Source organism: Poecilia latipinna, unplaced genomic scaffold (assembly GCF_001443285.1).
Source record: "Poecilia latipinna isolate Pla-1442-1.1 unplaced genomic scaffold, P_latipinna-1.0 Scaffold665, whole genome shotgun sequence".
Classification (NCBI taxonomy): domain Eukaryota; kingdom Metazoa; phylum Chordata; class Actinopteri; order Cyprinodontiformes; family Poeciliidae; genus Poecilia; species Poecilia latipinna.
In genome coordinates this window covers 104719-119744 of record NW_015113281.1, presented here as the reverse complement: position 1 = coordinate 119744, position 15026 = coordinate 104719, and the positions used below count along the sequence as shown (strand labels likewise).

Genomic DNA, 15026 nt, shown 5'->3' with positions numbered 1-15026 from the left:
CCTGAGGATCATTGCTAATCTCCCTAACATTTGGCTCAAGATACAGTTTTGCTAATTAATGTTAGCGAACAGATGCTGCAGTTCCTGTCGAGCTTTCTCAAAGTTTTTGAAGTGGCAGCAGCATAAAGAGCCATTTCATTTATTTAATTGGCAATGAAAGCTCTCAACCAAAGCTTGAATTTAGTATGGATTTTATTAACTTGAAAGAGATGTAAACTGATGGTAGGACAGCCTTTTAGTCAACCAGGTAAATGGTTGTTGAACAGCAGATCTTGTGTCAACGCTAAAGAGAAAAACCTGGCAGGACTAAAATAAATAAACCAAGAGTAAGCAAAAGTCCAGCAAATCCCTTTTACTCAAGATCAGACTCGTTATTTTCAAAATAACTTGGCTTCTTAGGTGCAATAACAACAAAGGTTTTGTTTGTAGCAGGTAATATACGTTGTTGAGAAAGCGAGATATATTTACTACCTGCTGCTCGTTGTCATCTCGTCTGCCCAGGTCCGTTGATGTCGTGTGTAAAAGTGAAACCATAAAGACAACAATCACTGTTCAACTTCAACAACCAACCAGAGTTTATTCAAACAATGCATAAATTCAAAAAATGCATAAAATCACACCAACTGCTCAACATAATCATCAGAAACCAAAGCCACAAAGAAGAAATTGATTACCTTAGAAAAATACAAAAATACGAAGACGTGCCTTCGGAGACCACTGTGTGTGGCAGTTAAGACGGTTCCTCCCCAGTGATCTGACCACCTGTTTTAGCTCAATTACTTTTATATTAAGGCGTGTTTCTACTCTCTGATGCGTTCTAACGTAACGTTTAGAGGTGGTCTCTGCCTGCCTACAAACAGCAACACGTCATTACGTTCTGCCTGTATGCGAGCGACCATGCAGGCGTTTACCAAGGCATGAATTCATCGCCGTCTAAGCTGTCCTCCCTGCGCATTTTCCCAGGGAAGGAACAATAGATGTGTTCATTTCATACGGAAACATTTTACTCAAGAAAGTGGGAATAAAATTTATCAGCCATCTATGTTTCTCATTTCAAACTGCCTCAAACTGGATCCTGAACCTCACAGAGCTCTCCTGGCCTCTCCTCTGACCCAGTGCATCAATCAGCGGATTTTGATTATAAAAATTAGCACTTTTCATATATCTTCAAACTGTTATAAAACAGACACGAACAGTTTCAATACCAAAAAATCTGTTCAAATCAATATTTTCTCATTAGTTCTCAACTTCTCTGGTTATAATGAGCTAAAACATTTTCAGATGAATATATGACTTATAGACTCTTAAGAATGTGATCTAATATAAAAAACTACTGATTAGACTAATTTTATTCAAATCGTGATCATTATATCTAAGAAAAATGTTCTACTGATTAAGTTATATATTGCTTAAACTATGAGTCTAAATCGAGGCCTACTCAAAACAATCATGATCAGTCAAATATTCCAACATGCGCTAAAGTTAAAGCTAGCATTAAAACTAGCATAATTAAACTAATATTTCCAATAATGTGCTTTTTATGAGCGTGGCTCTCATCTCTGTTTTGATCTCAATTGAAAACAGATATTTACAGAAACTGAATAACAAGTACATAACCATTAACTTTTCACTGTATGACAGTATGATAATATTTTTAAACCACTGTATGACAGTATGTCATACAATGATTAGGATTAAAATCAGTGCAGAGTACAACAATTAGTCTATTCCCTAAATGTGGGATTTTTTTTTTCTTGATCGTCTTCTGTCCAGCATTACAGTCATCAGAATTATTGTCTGAGGAAATCTCAGAAAATCATTTTATTTTGGAATACAACACTCAGGATCAAGCTTTAAATGATTGATAGTTCTATTTTATCCATTATCTTCAAAATATATTTTGTAAAAGTAATATTTTCATCTACATCTGACTTATGGAATAAGTTGAGAGTCGTTTATAACTGTATAGGTCTGCTATCATACTGTGAAAGAAAAAGTGCTGCACCGGCACAAATGTCAAGATATAATTCACACTTTTTAATAACCTCAAAACATTATTTGTCTGAATGCAAGCTGATTGGAGCGTTTTCCAACCAGAGATAAATAAGTGAATGATTTGTCACCACAGATTAGTCTCAAAGACACTTAATACTCACTAAGCCTAATGTAGTTGTGTTGCTACGGAAATGAGACACACAAAGCAGCTAGAACAACATTTAAAATTTATCACAGAGTATATTTTGGATTTAAATAAATGGCTTAAGTTCAGTTCAGTTTGTTTTTTATATGAGCCGTTTCAGGAGAGCAGAATGTGTCACATAGCAGCACAGAGCTCAGGGAGCACCAGTGGGTCAAATGCTTCGCTTCACATCAAGTGGATGTGAGCCTGGAGTCAGTGTTACCCTTCAGTTCAAGCATCAGATGCAAGACATGACGGACCTTCATGAACCCACAAACCAATTATCCGGCGTTGTCACATACCCAAACACGCACACAAACGTATAGCAAGGTTTAACCAGTGCAAATGAGAAGATAAATGCACTAACCCCTCCCCCAATGTCAATGTAAAATCTCCCTGATTCAAGTTAATCACATGGTGTTCAATATAATCTTCTGATTTAAAGGCCCAGCGTGCCATCTGGAAAAGCTTGGCAGTGTCTATGGATGGCTGCAGAGTGTGAATGGGTTTGAAAAATGTGCAACAAAAGTGTGCAAAAAATGCAGATGACGCAGTTTTATATGCACAACCCCCAGTGGGTGTTTTGCTATTCTTGGTTTTACACATATGCAGACCCCCCATCCTAAGCCTGTTGGATAGAAGTGTATTAGCCATGGTCAAAAACACACACACGTACATGCCACTACAGGTCACTTGTCTCCACTGGCACAATGGAGGCAAGCCAAAAAATAAATTTGTCAATAGCACATGGCCAAACAAACTCTGTGTTTCATCTAAAAATCTATTAAACACTTAAACCAATATATTGTTCTAATTTTAAAAAACTGGAACAAGTACATTTAAAGTTAAGATAAATGATAATCGTTACAGTTTTGTACAATATTTTCCTTCCATGACCCTCAAGGATCCAATGACCTTTTCGTGTGTGTGTTTTTTTTTTTTTTTAATGCATGCTACATTCATCCAAATCAAATAACATTCTTCCAGGTACTGTGTTTGGGAAGAGCTTAAATATTTTTATCGTTTGTCTTTCTTTAAAATAAGGGGCGCAATCTGCGTCCTTTTGAACTTTTTGACGACATCTCCCACTGTATTTGCAATTGTTATATACTTTAAAATCTAACAATTTGCATGCAGTACATGAGAAAATAAATACCCATTTTTGACACCACCAGTCTGAGATAATAAACCCCAATCTCCATAAATGTTAAGTCTACTTTTTGTGTTTTTATAATAAAAAAGAGATTTGAAGTGCTAAAACTGGTACTACGAAAATTTCCAAAAATTTGCAGAATTATTGGAAATGCATGAATTTATAAGAAATAATGTAAATAATTTAAGTATCAGAAAATATCTCTGTTGAGTTGTTCTGTGTCAATAATCTAAAGAATACTTTTTTGTGTCCATAAAAGTGCAACAATTTATATTTGTACTTCCAGGCTTGGGTAATATGTATAGTGATAATATGAAAAGTAAAACTTTGATACTTTGCTAGCATTTAATACTCTACAAGGGCATAAAGAGGTTTGAACTATTGTCATATAAAGGTTGGTTGAAGATTGGGACCAATTGCCCTGTCTTGCCTTGCTGTTTAGCTGCCACTCATACTCAGCCTTTCTATTTCAGTCTCTCCGGTCCTGTTTAGCAAAGTTAACATGGCAGCCTTTTTATTACAGCCCTACAGTGTAATTAGCTGTCAACACTCAGCGGCTAGGTTTTGTTGTTGCAAAAGAAAGCCCAAACCAAACACAAGGACAATCTGAGCAACAATGGTGCAAGAAAGCAAAGAGAAGCATGACTAATAACATTTTGACTGCCAAACGATTAATCTTTTTAAATATGGAGACATTTCTTATTAAGTATCACTTTTTAAGAAATTGTTCAGTACTGAATTAAAGACTAAGTTGCTGTTTGAAAATTAGTGTTCTAGCACTGCGAGCTACATGTAGCTTAATCAACATAGTCTTTGTTTTTGCATTTTCCTGTGATTTAATGAATATCACAGAATCTATATATAAATGATGTGTCCAGCTTCAAAAGGACAGCTTAGGATTTATGAAGAGAGATTCTCTTAAGAAGTTACCAGCAGTTGATTTCTTACCTTCAGCAGAAAACTCTTATCTTTATTTAATATATATCAACATTGGTACCAAAGACTAAAGTTAATACCTAGTTTCAGAGTTAGGTACCTCTTGTTACAATGTTTTTGCTGGGAAAATCTGGGTCCTGGCTTTCCCGTGGATGTTATACTTCGATATCTATGCCTAGACATTTTTGAAGACCGATCACTCTCCTCGCATGGCAACAACCCCACATAGAGGGAGTAAGCTGGACAGCCCCGGGCCCCATGAAAACTACTTATAAAAGACTTAAAGACTATGACAAAGTTGGGAATTTTTATAGTGCTTCCAAACAACCCAGATATCAATCTGGTGGGATGTGATGGCATCTGTGGAACAAACGCCCAGAAAAACAAAAGCAAAGCAGGAAAGTGATAAGTGCTGAGGGGATTTTCTTTTATGGTCCAGTTAAGAAACAACACAGGAAAGTCTAAGTTGTTCTCCGTTGATCTCCTGAGTGATCTGAATGAGTTTGGTATAAAAAGAATAAACCAACTGTATTTTATGCTTGATAGAAATAATTACATATCAGGTCATTTTAAAGCAATTCACCCAAAGCCAACTACATGTGTTCCCTGCTCGTTCAGGTTGTTGCTACATGAAGTGCAGGTATGCTGGCAGGTTTTTGTTCACAAAGATAATTCTGTCTCTAGAGGTTTGACCCGACACAGACAACGCTCTGACCTGGCACACATCTCTGAGAGAGGGATTAACCAGACTACCTCCAATAAACAGCGCACCTGTGGTGTCCATGTTCAAGTTTATCAACTACTTGACTAGAAATATCACTGTGTTCAGATCTATGTGCTGTGAGAAGATTTCAGTTCAGACTGCAAAACTGAATTTTGCTGAGTTAAGACGCCCTATAAAAGCAAGTTATCTACTGAATTACAGAAACACACCATAAAAAATAATACTAGATTTTTAATTGATTCCATTTTATATTAATAAATAGAATAAGTAGTGCACAGAACAACCAAACATGAGCGTAGAGGGAAGGCTCATTAAAATAAACACACAGGCCTATAAGGTCCTGAACATATGGCAGCTTCTGCTTTGAGATGAATCTAAGGGCCTTTGAATTTCCTACACTGAAGCAGTTAACCTGAATAAAACAAGGTTCATCTACAGTTCAAGGCATTTCAAACTGAGCTGGTTCTACCTCATTCATATTGCAAGTGTCATTTTAACGGGCCGTCAACTTCGAGGCCTAGCTCTTTTCTAATTTTGTTTCGTTAGAGAAGAAAAACAATCATCCAAAAAGTGGGGAACCTGTTTGGGTCTGTTGGTGGCAGGACCCAGATGAACCTCAGAAATCCAAAAGCTGCTTAAAAAAAAAAAAAAAAAGCAGAGAACTATATACGCAGAGCAAATTTTGTAACGACATCCTTGTAAACTTTGGGAAACAGAAAATAAAATCTGGTTCTTATTCTGGTTACAAATTCTTAAATATAAAGACTTCCAAACATTTTTTTTAGCAAAATCGTAGCATCTTCTTTTTGTTCATTTAATTATTAAATGTGGAAAACAATCTTCTTGTTAAGATTTGGCACTTGATGCCTATCTTTCGTAAGATATAAGGATAAGGTGTTGCCAGTATAAACAATAAAAAAAACAAGGATTTCAATGAAAATACAAGTATAATCCGTGATGTGTGTAAATCCGATTTATCCAGCAAGAAGAAATATAATAATGGCCAAATGTAGTAGCTGTATTACATTAGTAATGCCTTCTCACTAATATACTACCAATCACAGCAAAGTAAGAAACACAAAGCAGAAGTAAAACTGATGTCACAGTCACGCTGGACACTGAAATACAGCCCGTAAGGTTATTGGCAGACTGCTTGAATCAGAACATCCACAAGCGTTTGGCTGCTATCGAATTGTCACATTGTTGTTAGTTTAGTAAAAAAAAAAAAAGTTTATTTTGTTAGAGCCTCAGAGAACAGACAGTGACACAAAGAAAAGAAAGGGAATGTGACAAAGGAGTCAGTCTAGATAAAAGAGGAAACAAAACAAACAAGTAAACAAAGTACACATCAGCAAGAAGCGTGAAATGAACAAGACAAAGAAACACTGGAGAGCATTCCAGAGATATGAATATTCGCTGCGACAGATGAAACATGAATGGTCAGAAAGCAAGAGGAAGAAACACTAAGATTATCGAATGCCATTGTAATTTAATTGATTTTGGAGTTTTCCACGTTAAAACATGTCATCTTGCAGCAGCGCCTCCATGGCCTACATTCTGCCAGCTGGCAATGAACACGAGCATGCATGAGTATGCATCCTCCACTGACACACATACGCAGAGGCCAGATGAGACAGTAGTAGGGCAGTACTGTCAAAGCGAAAGACGAAAAGACAACACATTTAATAATACAATAAATCATTTGGCTTTCACTTTTTTTAGCCACGTCCTGAAAGTGACAATCTAGCAATTTCCCCACATTCCCCTCATCAGCAGAAAATATCTGCACAGCTTTTCAAATGATCAGATCTAACAGCTAAAGGGACAACTTGCCTTTGTAACGTCCCCAAGTAAAAGTCAGTTTCTCCACATGCAAGCTTTGCAATTATTTCCTCCTGGCTGGGTCTTGTCCAATCTGATACTCCTGTCCTAGTTCCATCCACAGAAGCATAAGACTCATTTTAAAGTTTCATGAGGCAGATTAGCCTTGTTCAGCCAAGCAGTGTAAATTGGGGTGAGTTTGTGAGCATCTTATGATATCCATGACATTAGCAATCCAAACTTGCGCTATGTTTTTTTTTTTGTTTGTTTGTTTGTTTTTTTTTAAAAAAGGACAGGAAAGTATCTTAGAAAGAAGAGCCTTCGAGCTGTGAGGGGTGAAATAGGAGCACATGTCTGTGTCAAAGGGTCAAACTGATGATAGGCAATCAATAACCCAGTCGATTGGGTAGGCTAACCCCTTCAGGGGTATGTTGTGGAAAATAATTGTGACCAATTTAGCCTACCAAGTAAAAATTAAATGAGGACTGACAGACGAGCAACACGCCCACAGCGCTGCTAAAATGTACTTATATAATACCAGCCACATGCAAAAAGACACAAAGTAAATTAAAAAGCAGAAGGAGAACAAAAAATGAATAAGATTCAAATTTTTATAGTGCTCTCAATAATAAATGTGCCAGTCCAAGTTGCAAATTCACAGCTGTGCAGCTGACCATACAACTTTCAAACCATGTGAAGTGAGTACTGTCAAGTAGAATAATATAAAAGTGGTACTCACCTAGTCTAGGCTGCCCTTATGGCTGGCACAGAGAAGCATGACTCCAACACAAACACACAAACCAGCACAGCCATCAACTACGAGTGGGAAGAAACAGGCAGAAAAAAAAAAAGAGGGAGAACTCAGAGATGCTGAGAAGAAAAATAGTCGTCCATTCCACTGTATCGGTGTGTGGTGGATGTGTGTGAGTGAGTGTGAGTTGAGTGAGTGTGTGTCTGAGTGTAGGGGTAGATCTGCTTCAGCAGTGAATGGTATTGGAGAGCTCCGTCTCAATCTCACTCTCTGGCAACTGTGACGCGTCAGGGCTTCATCCAGACCCCTCCCTCCTCTCCCGTGTTCTCCACTCTACTCTCTCCGTTTCCCACTCATTCGCTGTCCTAATCCCTTTTTCCTTCTCTCTCTTAATCCCTCGCTTCCCTAGTCGGCCCGCCTCCTGGTCTGAAGGCAGATAAAAACTTATTTCCAGTGGCCAAGCACATAACATAAGAGAGACCACTGACTGTTCGTGGTGTACTTTCATGCATTGTTGAACATTGGGTTATTTCCAACTTAGATTTCATCATTTTGTGCACTATACATGTTAGTTTGTGTTTTTGGCTTGACCGGTTTCATCAGGTTAAAATTCAATGCACACAGAAAAATGCCACATTGTACTTCAATGAATCTGTTTTATTAATATAAACAGAGGTATGTTGCTGAAATGATGGATTAAAATTTAATGTAAAGCTAGCAGAGACGTCTAATAGCTCTAAACATTATTAAAATATAATTAAGGAGAAAAACTGAGTGAAGCACAACTGGAAGGAGGGATTAGACTGATTTTCTTCATTTCATTGTGCAGAAGTTATCATAAGAGCGAGAGATTGTACATTTTATCTCCACTTAATCTCACCCTTAAAATAAACCACAATATTCAGACTATTTTTGCATGCAAGCACAAGCAACTACAATCAGTTTCACTCATCTTGAAATTCTTTCCTGGTGCCAATCAATTAGAAACAACCTTGGATCTAAATTTAGTTTCTTGTGAATGATATAATGAAGAAATAGAAGATTTAAAGAGCAGATGGCTCTGAACTGGTTCCACAAAAAAAAGCACAGCAAGTAAAGTCTTGTGAGAAAGATATTGGCAACAAGATGACAACTACGTGGCTTTCTACTAGGAAAACACTGCACAACATCGCAATATTTGGCAATGCTGATGTTCTGATAACGTGTGATAAATAATAAAAGTGTTAAACTCTCTGTTGTCATAACAAATACAGACCCAGGATAATGAACAGTATATTCAGCTACTAAGAAAAATAAAAAAAGAAAAATCAGTATTTCCATCCCGACAGGATCTTAACAAAATATTGTTCTGAAACACGATTGAAACACCTTAATTGTAATTTTTTTAGACCACTTTAAATCATCAATATCTCTGATTTTACTTTCTATAGGTATGTTTTTTGAGTAAAATGAACATTGTTCTTTTATTCTATGAACTTCATGCAACATGTCTCCAAAGTTTCAAGCAAAAATTTTGTCCTTATTTGCAGAAAATGAGAAATGGTCAAAATAACCAATTTTCATTCGCATTATTTGAGGTCTTTTAAGTTCATATTCATTTAGAAACAATAATACTGATGTATAGGGTTCAGTGCAGAGGTCTCTTAATTCTTTCTAGAGCTGCCCTAATAAACACCACTATATATACCCAGCTCTGTGACCAGTTTTCAAATATTAGTTCTTATGTAACTACTCTTAGTTGTAAATAAACCCTGCAGTTATTTTTAAAATATGGTTTTACCCTCATTTGCTTTTGTTCTGCTGTTTATCCAACATCTGGTGCACTCTTGTCTACCGTATGTGCCCAGCAATGAGTGCAAGTTTCCTATTGGTTTGTGTGATATTCAAATGTTTAACCTATTCTACATAATGAATACAATACACATTTATCATTACTTTCAAAAAAACTGTATTTAGTGTTAAGATATTTAATTTTTGCTCTATTAACTTACCAGTGGTGTGGTGGTTGTGTTCAGCTGGCACTTTAAGATGCTTCCATCTCCCCAGTTCTTCCCCAAGCAGATAGTACCATCCTTGAGTTTCCTAGAGGGCAAGCACACACATAACTGACTGCACACACATGGATATTGTATCTATTATACACATAAATATACGAAAGCTGTCAGGAGTTCAACATATCATAGCCAAAATGTGAAGTCAGACAGAAACCCCTAAACACTCAGAAGCTGAGTTTGTTTTTTTACTTTTGCTTTTTTCAAGCAGCTGATGCTTCTACATCTGTACACTTCTAGTCTTTAAACCAGATGGCGTGTGAAATTATAGAGGAGAGAGAGAGAGTATTTTATGCTATCTATTGTGACTTAATGAGAGTATGCACGCCGACAGATTGGGCCTGATTTGTAATCCTGATGGACACAGACTGACAAACAATGGCATAACAAGTCGATTCTATTCTGTTATCATTTTACTGTCATACATTTGTCCTGTTTAATCCAACACACATTTGCCACACTAGCTGATTTCTCTTTTGTGCTCAATAAGTGTGGCGCCACAGACTGTGACAATAATCTTCATTTTAAAAGCATCTTCTCAGAGTGGACAGATTTCTGCAGGCTGTAGGACAAGGGGGAGGATAGGCAGGGAACTTATTTAGAAGAAGGGGGAGGGGAGGAGAGGGCATAAGCCTTAAAAAACTGGGAGGGATTTATGCAATCATTCAATATTACCCTACACACACGATGAAAGATGGCAGGGAAAATGGACCAGAAGGACACAAAGGAGGGGGACAAAAAGAAAAAGCTAAAGATGACAGAAGCAAAAACCACAACATATGAGAAGGATGAAAACAAATCACAAGATGTGACAGTCAGGATAAGAAATTTCCAAAACATCAGCCCATTTTCATAAGACCAAAATGATTCTGAAAATCAAACAAGTAGGTGGAGGAGACAGAGGAGGACTGGCTGGAAAGAAAGGATGAATGCAACACAGCAGCAGAGAGTAATGAATGTAGTGGAGAGAATGAGAAGACAATACTCCCTATGATTCAAAGGTGAAACTAACAGATTTGCATCCTAAGTTGGTAAAATATTCATTGAGATAAATGCTAAGAGGAGCCATCAGTAAGCATTAGTAAGATTTTTAATGTGTTTATCTGTAAATCTGAATGCTAAAAGAACTGTGTAGTAATGGCAAATAACTGACAAAAATGTGCATTGATAATATCCAATAAATGTTATTGCTTTGAAATGGAAAAAAAGAGAGAGAGAGAGAGAGAGAGAGGAAGAGAGAGAGAGAGAGCTTAATCGGGGCTTTGCAAAGCATGGGAAAGAAAATAAAGGCAAAGAGAACTGGCTGAAAATTCAAAATAACCCTTTTCCAATCAGTGAACACACCAAACCTTAGTACTACTAGGTTACAGAAACTACAACACTCTTATATGAGGAAGCTGTTATCATGGGATGAAGGCTTAAAGCTGCTTTAATTATCAGTGAAGTATTTAAAAATAAAGAGGAAGTACAAAAGTAATAAGACGTCTAAAGGAAAAATATAGTTTTTACAGACACCTTCTAGGTGCTGTAAAAGAGAACAATTCTGGTGTTGCTTACTTCGCTTCTGCACTATTTTATGCTTCTAGTCATTTTAATATTACTTTCTGAGGCATTAAACAGAGCTGTCTGCCACAGGATATGCTCTTGTGAACATTTTCTTATATTGGAAAATGGCAAATTAATCCGATGCCATTTCATACGAGGAAGAGAGATGGCGAAAGAGCAAAGATTGCTCTGTTTTATTCTTTGGGAAAAGGGCAGACTTTCAAGAAGCCTCATTGTTAAGAAGGTAAGAGTAATTTTCTCTGGGAAATACACAGAGAGGCGGATGTTTGACAGTAATAATGCTAACCATGCTAACTGTGCTAACCGCAAATGTAAATACAACTTACAAATGTCCATGCAGTAATCAGTCTTTTTATGTTTTAAAAGAAAAATAATATTGTGCATCACAATGCATGTTCTCTCACTCCAGCAGTGTGGCATTGTCTCTGCTTCCAGTATCAACAACTGATGGACAATCGTGACAGGAGGGTTACAAAGACATATTACAAATGTTTAAATCAGCATGAAAAGGTCAAATAAATCACCAAATCTTTAAGAAGAAGAGATTTATCCAAGTCTGGCAAAAATCTAGGTTTAGTTAGTGGAACTGCTGCAACATTTCCTTGAGCAGCTTTGGAGCATTTAGTTTGCACACTGGCTGGAGTCAGTCTTGGTTGTTATCAGGTGAGAGGTCGAGTGCATCCTGAAGAGGTTTTCAGGTCATCTCGGAGTCAGAACAAAGAAAAATGAAACACAAAATCACCCACCCTTATGTAAAGTAAGTATTTGAGTCATTAATTATAACATTCAAGTTTTTGGATTGTGGAATTAAATAAACCCTGCAAAGTTGAGATTTGAACCAGAGATGCTTTTGTTATAAGGCAACAGTGAAAATACCTACAAAATAAACAAAATAAGTATATCATACTCACGTATGGTTGAGTTTCCTTAGACAGAAAAAGGTTTACTAGCTAATACTAAACTGAAATTGACTGCATTGCTTAATAAATCGGCTCAAACTGGAAAATATATGTAACTGCTCTGAAGCTGTCTTTATGACTGGACTGAACTGAACTGAATGTATTCCCATATTTAAATTAGATCTGTTCATCATGTTAGGTACTTTAAAATGATATTTATTTAATCAATTTGTGAACTGGCACTACATAAGTAAACTGAATTGCATTTAATTGAATTTTTTGCAATAATTTTTGCGTGATTTGCCTTTCCATGTTTGGTCTGACGTTAGTAAAATAAATATTTTAAGTGGGTTATACCAATTTAACATTTCTTTTCAATTTGAACTTATTTTAGTTTGTCTACCATTTGTTAGTAGAGCTCTGCTGAACTTAAATGAATCGCCAAAACACTTGATGTTTCTGATGAAAACCAGTCCTCCTTCTAGCAAAGACAAATAGTTGATTAAACTTCTGAGGAAAACTAAGTAAAATGTGGCAAGGATTGTTTTCTGAATATTTTCTGAAACAAATGGAAATAAGCTGTGGAAATGTGCCTTTTTGATTTTGTAGTGTCATTCTGTGGATATGCAAAACAAAATTTTCTTTACGCTAATGTATCTTTGGTGTCCAAAGAAAAATAGGTGCTAGTTATGAACAATTCATGTAATTGTATAGAATATACCCTGAAACATTAAAATGACGTGTGTGTATAAAGTGTGTGAACTTTGACCTTAAAGCAGGAAAGCTCAGTGAGTCAAACTGTGTTCCCATTCCAGTATCTAGAGGCAACAGTGCAGTGCTGTGACACCGTTAACCCAAAAGTGTTTCCTCCAAACTATTGAGGTCACTGGAATTCATTCGCACTGAATTAAACTCTTAAATTCATGGTCTGATGGAAGAGACACACACAACAGATGGAGACACTTGCACAGAGCTGAAAAACGGCACAAAATGGCTTTAGAGCTGAAATCTCTGTTCAAACTTACCTTGTCTGCATCCATAAGGGAGCGCAGGCCAAAACTCATGCAACCAAGCAGAACACTGGCTCTGTTGATGTTGAGAGACATCAGAGAGAATAAATCAGCAGAATGAAAATCAATTAATACCCCTGAGCTGAGGGGGCTCAACAAACTCAGGTCAGATGCTTCAAATACATTTTCAATCCACCACGGGCTTAAAATGAAGCAAAATCAAACCCATCAGATTTATATTTTTAATAATTTAAGTACTCCTTTTTTATATCTGCCATCTAGATCTTTTGCATTAAACTCATTCATAAAATGTTTTGTGATGTCAGAGTAATAAATGCCTGGTGAAAAACTAAAATTTAAAGTAGAGGACAAAAGGAATTTGAAAATATTTAATTACAACCGTCCATGCTGTCCTGACATCCCACATTATGAAACTCCTGTTGGTCCATCCGAGCAACCAAACAAGCCCATATCTGGACCCCTGGCAGTTTGCTTATCGCCATTGATCTGGAGTTGGAGACGCCGTCATACACCTGCTGCCTTCTGGACAAACCAGGCAGCATTGCAAGAATCACGTTCTTTGATTTCACCAGAACAGTTAACATAATTCAGCCCAATTTGTTTTGTCAAAAAAAAAAAAAAACTCCAGAAGACACAGATGGAGGCCTCAAGTATCACATGGATTAATGATTACCTGACAAACAGACCACAGTTTGGGATTGAAGGGTCATGTGTTTAACCAGATGGTGAGCAGCACAGGAGCACCACAGGGGACTACACTCTCACCACTCCTTTTCTCTCTGTGCATCGCAAACTTCCAACACAAGTCAAATTTCAAATTCAGTGCATTACTGACTGCTACAGCAGATTCTTCCTTCCCACAGCCATCGTCACCTATCATTTTTTTGAAGAACCTTAAATTAATATGAACAACAACATTTAATCTTCATTTTGGATCGATACAGTGTTTTTGAATGTAATTGAATCAGAAGCTAGTGGAGCAAATTTGCTATATTTAGTTTGGGTGGTCTGTGCAGCTGTGTAAGTATAGGGGGAAAAGATATGAGGGAAATAGTTCTCGACAAGCTCACAGCTGGAAGCGTGTAGTGCAGCTGCTGACGCTGTCATGATGGCAAACTAATTGTTGTGATAAATGAACACCTGAACTACATTTGCAGAGAGTAAAATGATTTAGTAGCTGCCAAAAGTATAATATTGGGAAATGAACAATGGTGAGACCCTATTATTTTCACTGAAAGCCCTTTACCTAATTTATGGGGAATTAATGTTTGGTCTGCTTAACAAACATTCTTTCAGTGTATATAGGTTATTTATTCTTTTACTTGGAGATACCTCGGTGTAAGAGCTGAACTGACCAGCAACATAAGAACTACAGGGTCATCAATAAATGTATACCATCATAACACAAACCAGCTCACTCATACAGAATGACCCTTTGAAATAATATAACCTGGAGAGTGCATACTTACCACTGCATTTTACTATCCAAAGCAATGCGTTATAGGATAGCTTTTTTATTGCCTGAAAGGTCTCTTTCAAAATGGATTAATTTTTGAGAGCTGCCCTCTTCCCATAAATTGCACTGAGTCGTGTGACATAGAAGTAGGGCTATTTATCCATTAACATATTTGTTTACTACGCTAAACAGGATTCATTTCACCCAGCTATGATCAATACTTGTATGTATGGAGGTTACTTTAACACAACACCAGCAGGTTTTCTGGATACTTTGTGAAATATGAGGGCAGCTGTATTGACAAATTCTCATGAAAACATCTATAATATATAAAGACTGGGATTAATGCATTATCTAATTCTAACTCATTTAACCAAACACTAGCAAACTAAAATTAAACTAGAAAATTCCTGCAGAAATTTTGAGGGGCATGCCAAAGTGTGCCCGTCGGTTTTTAAT

The 15026-nt window shown here is 36.8% G+C and overlaps 1 protein-coding gene across 4 annotated transcripts in view; it reads right to left on the bottom strand.

Moving 5' to 3' along the window:
- rgs3a (regulator of G protein signaling 3a) overlaps positions 1–15026 on the bottom strand; it is a 162728-nt gene that overhangs the window by 125268 nt on the left and 22434 nt on the right. For 3 of the 4 annotated variants that reach the window (XM_015044237.1, XM_015044238.1, XM_015044241.1), the window contains exons 7-8: positions 13106–13166; positions 9556–9646 (exon numbers count right to left, since the gene is read on the bottom strand). In XM_015044237.1, the coding sequence (XP_014899723.1) occupies positions 9556–9646; positions 13106–13166 (152 nt within the window). Of the gene's footprint in view, positions 1–7552; positions 7736–9555; positions 9647–13105; positions 13167–15026 lie in introns of those variants that run through there. The other variant, XM_015044242.1, reaches the window with a different exon arrangement.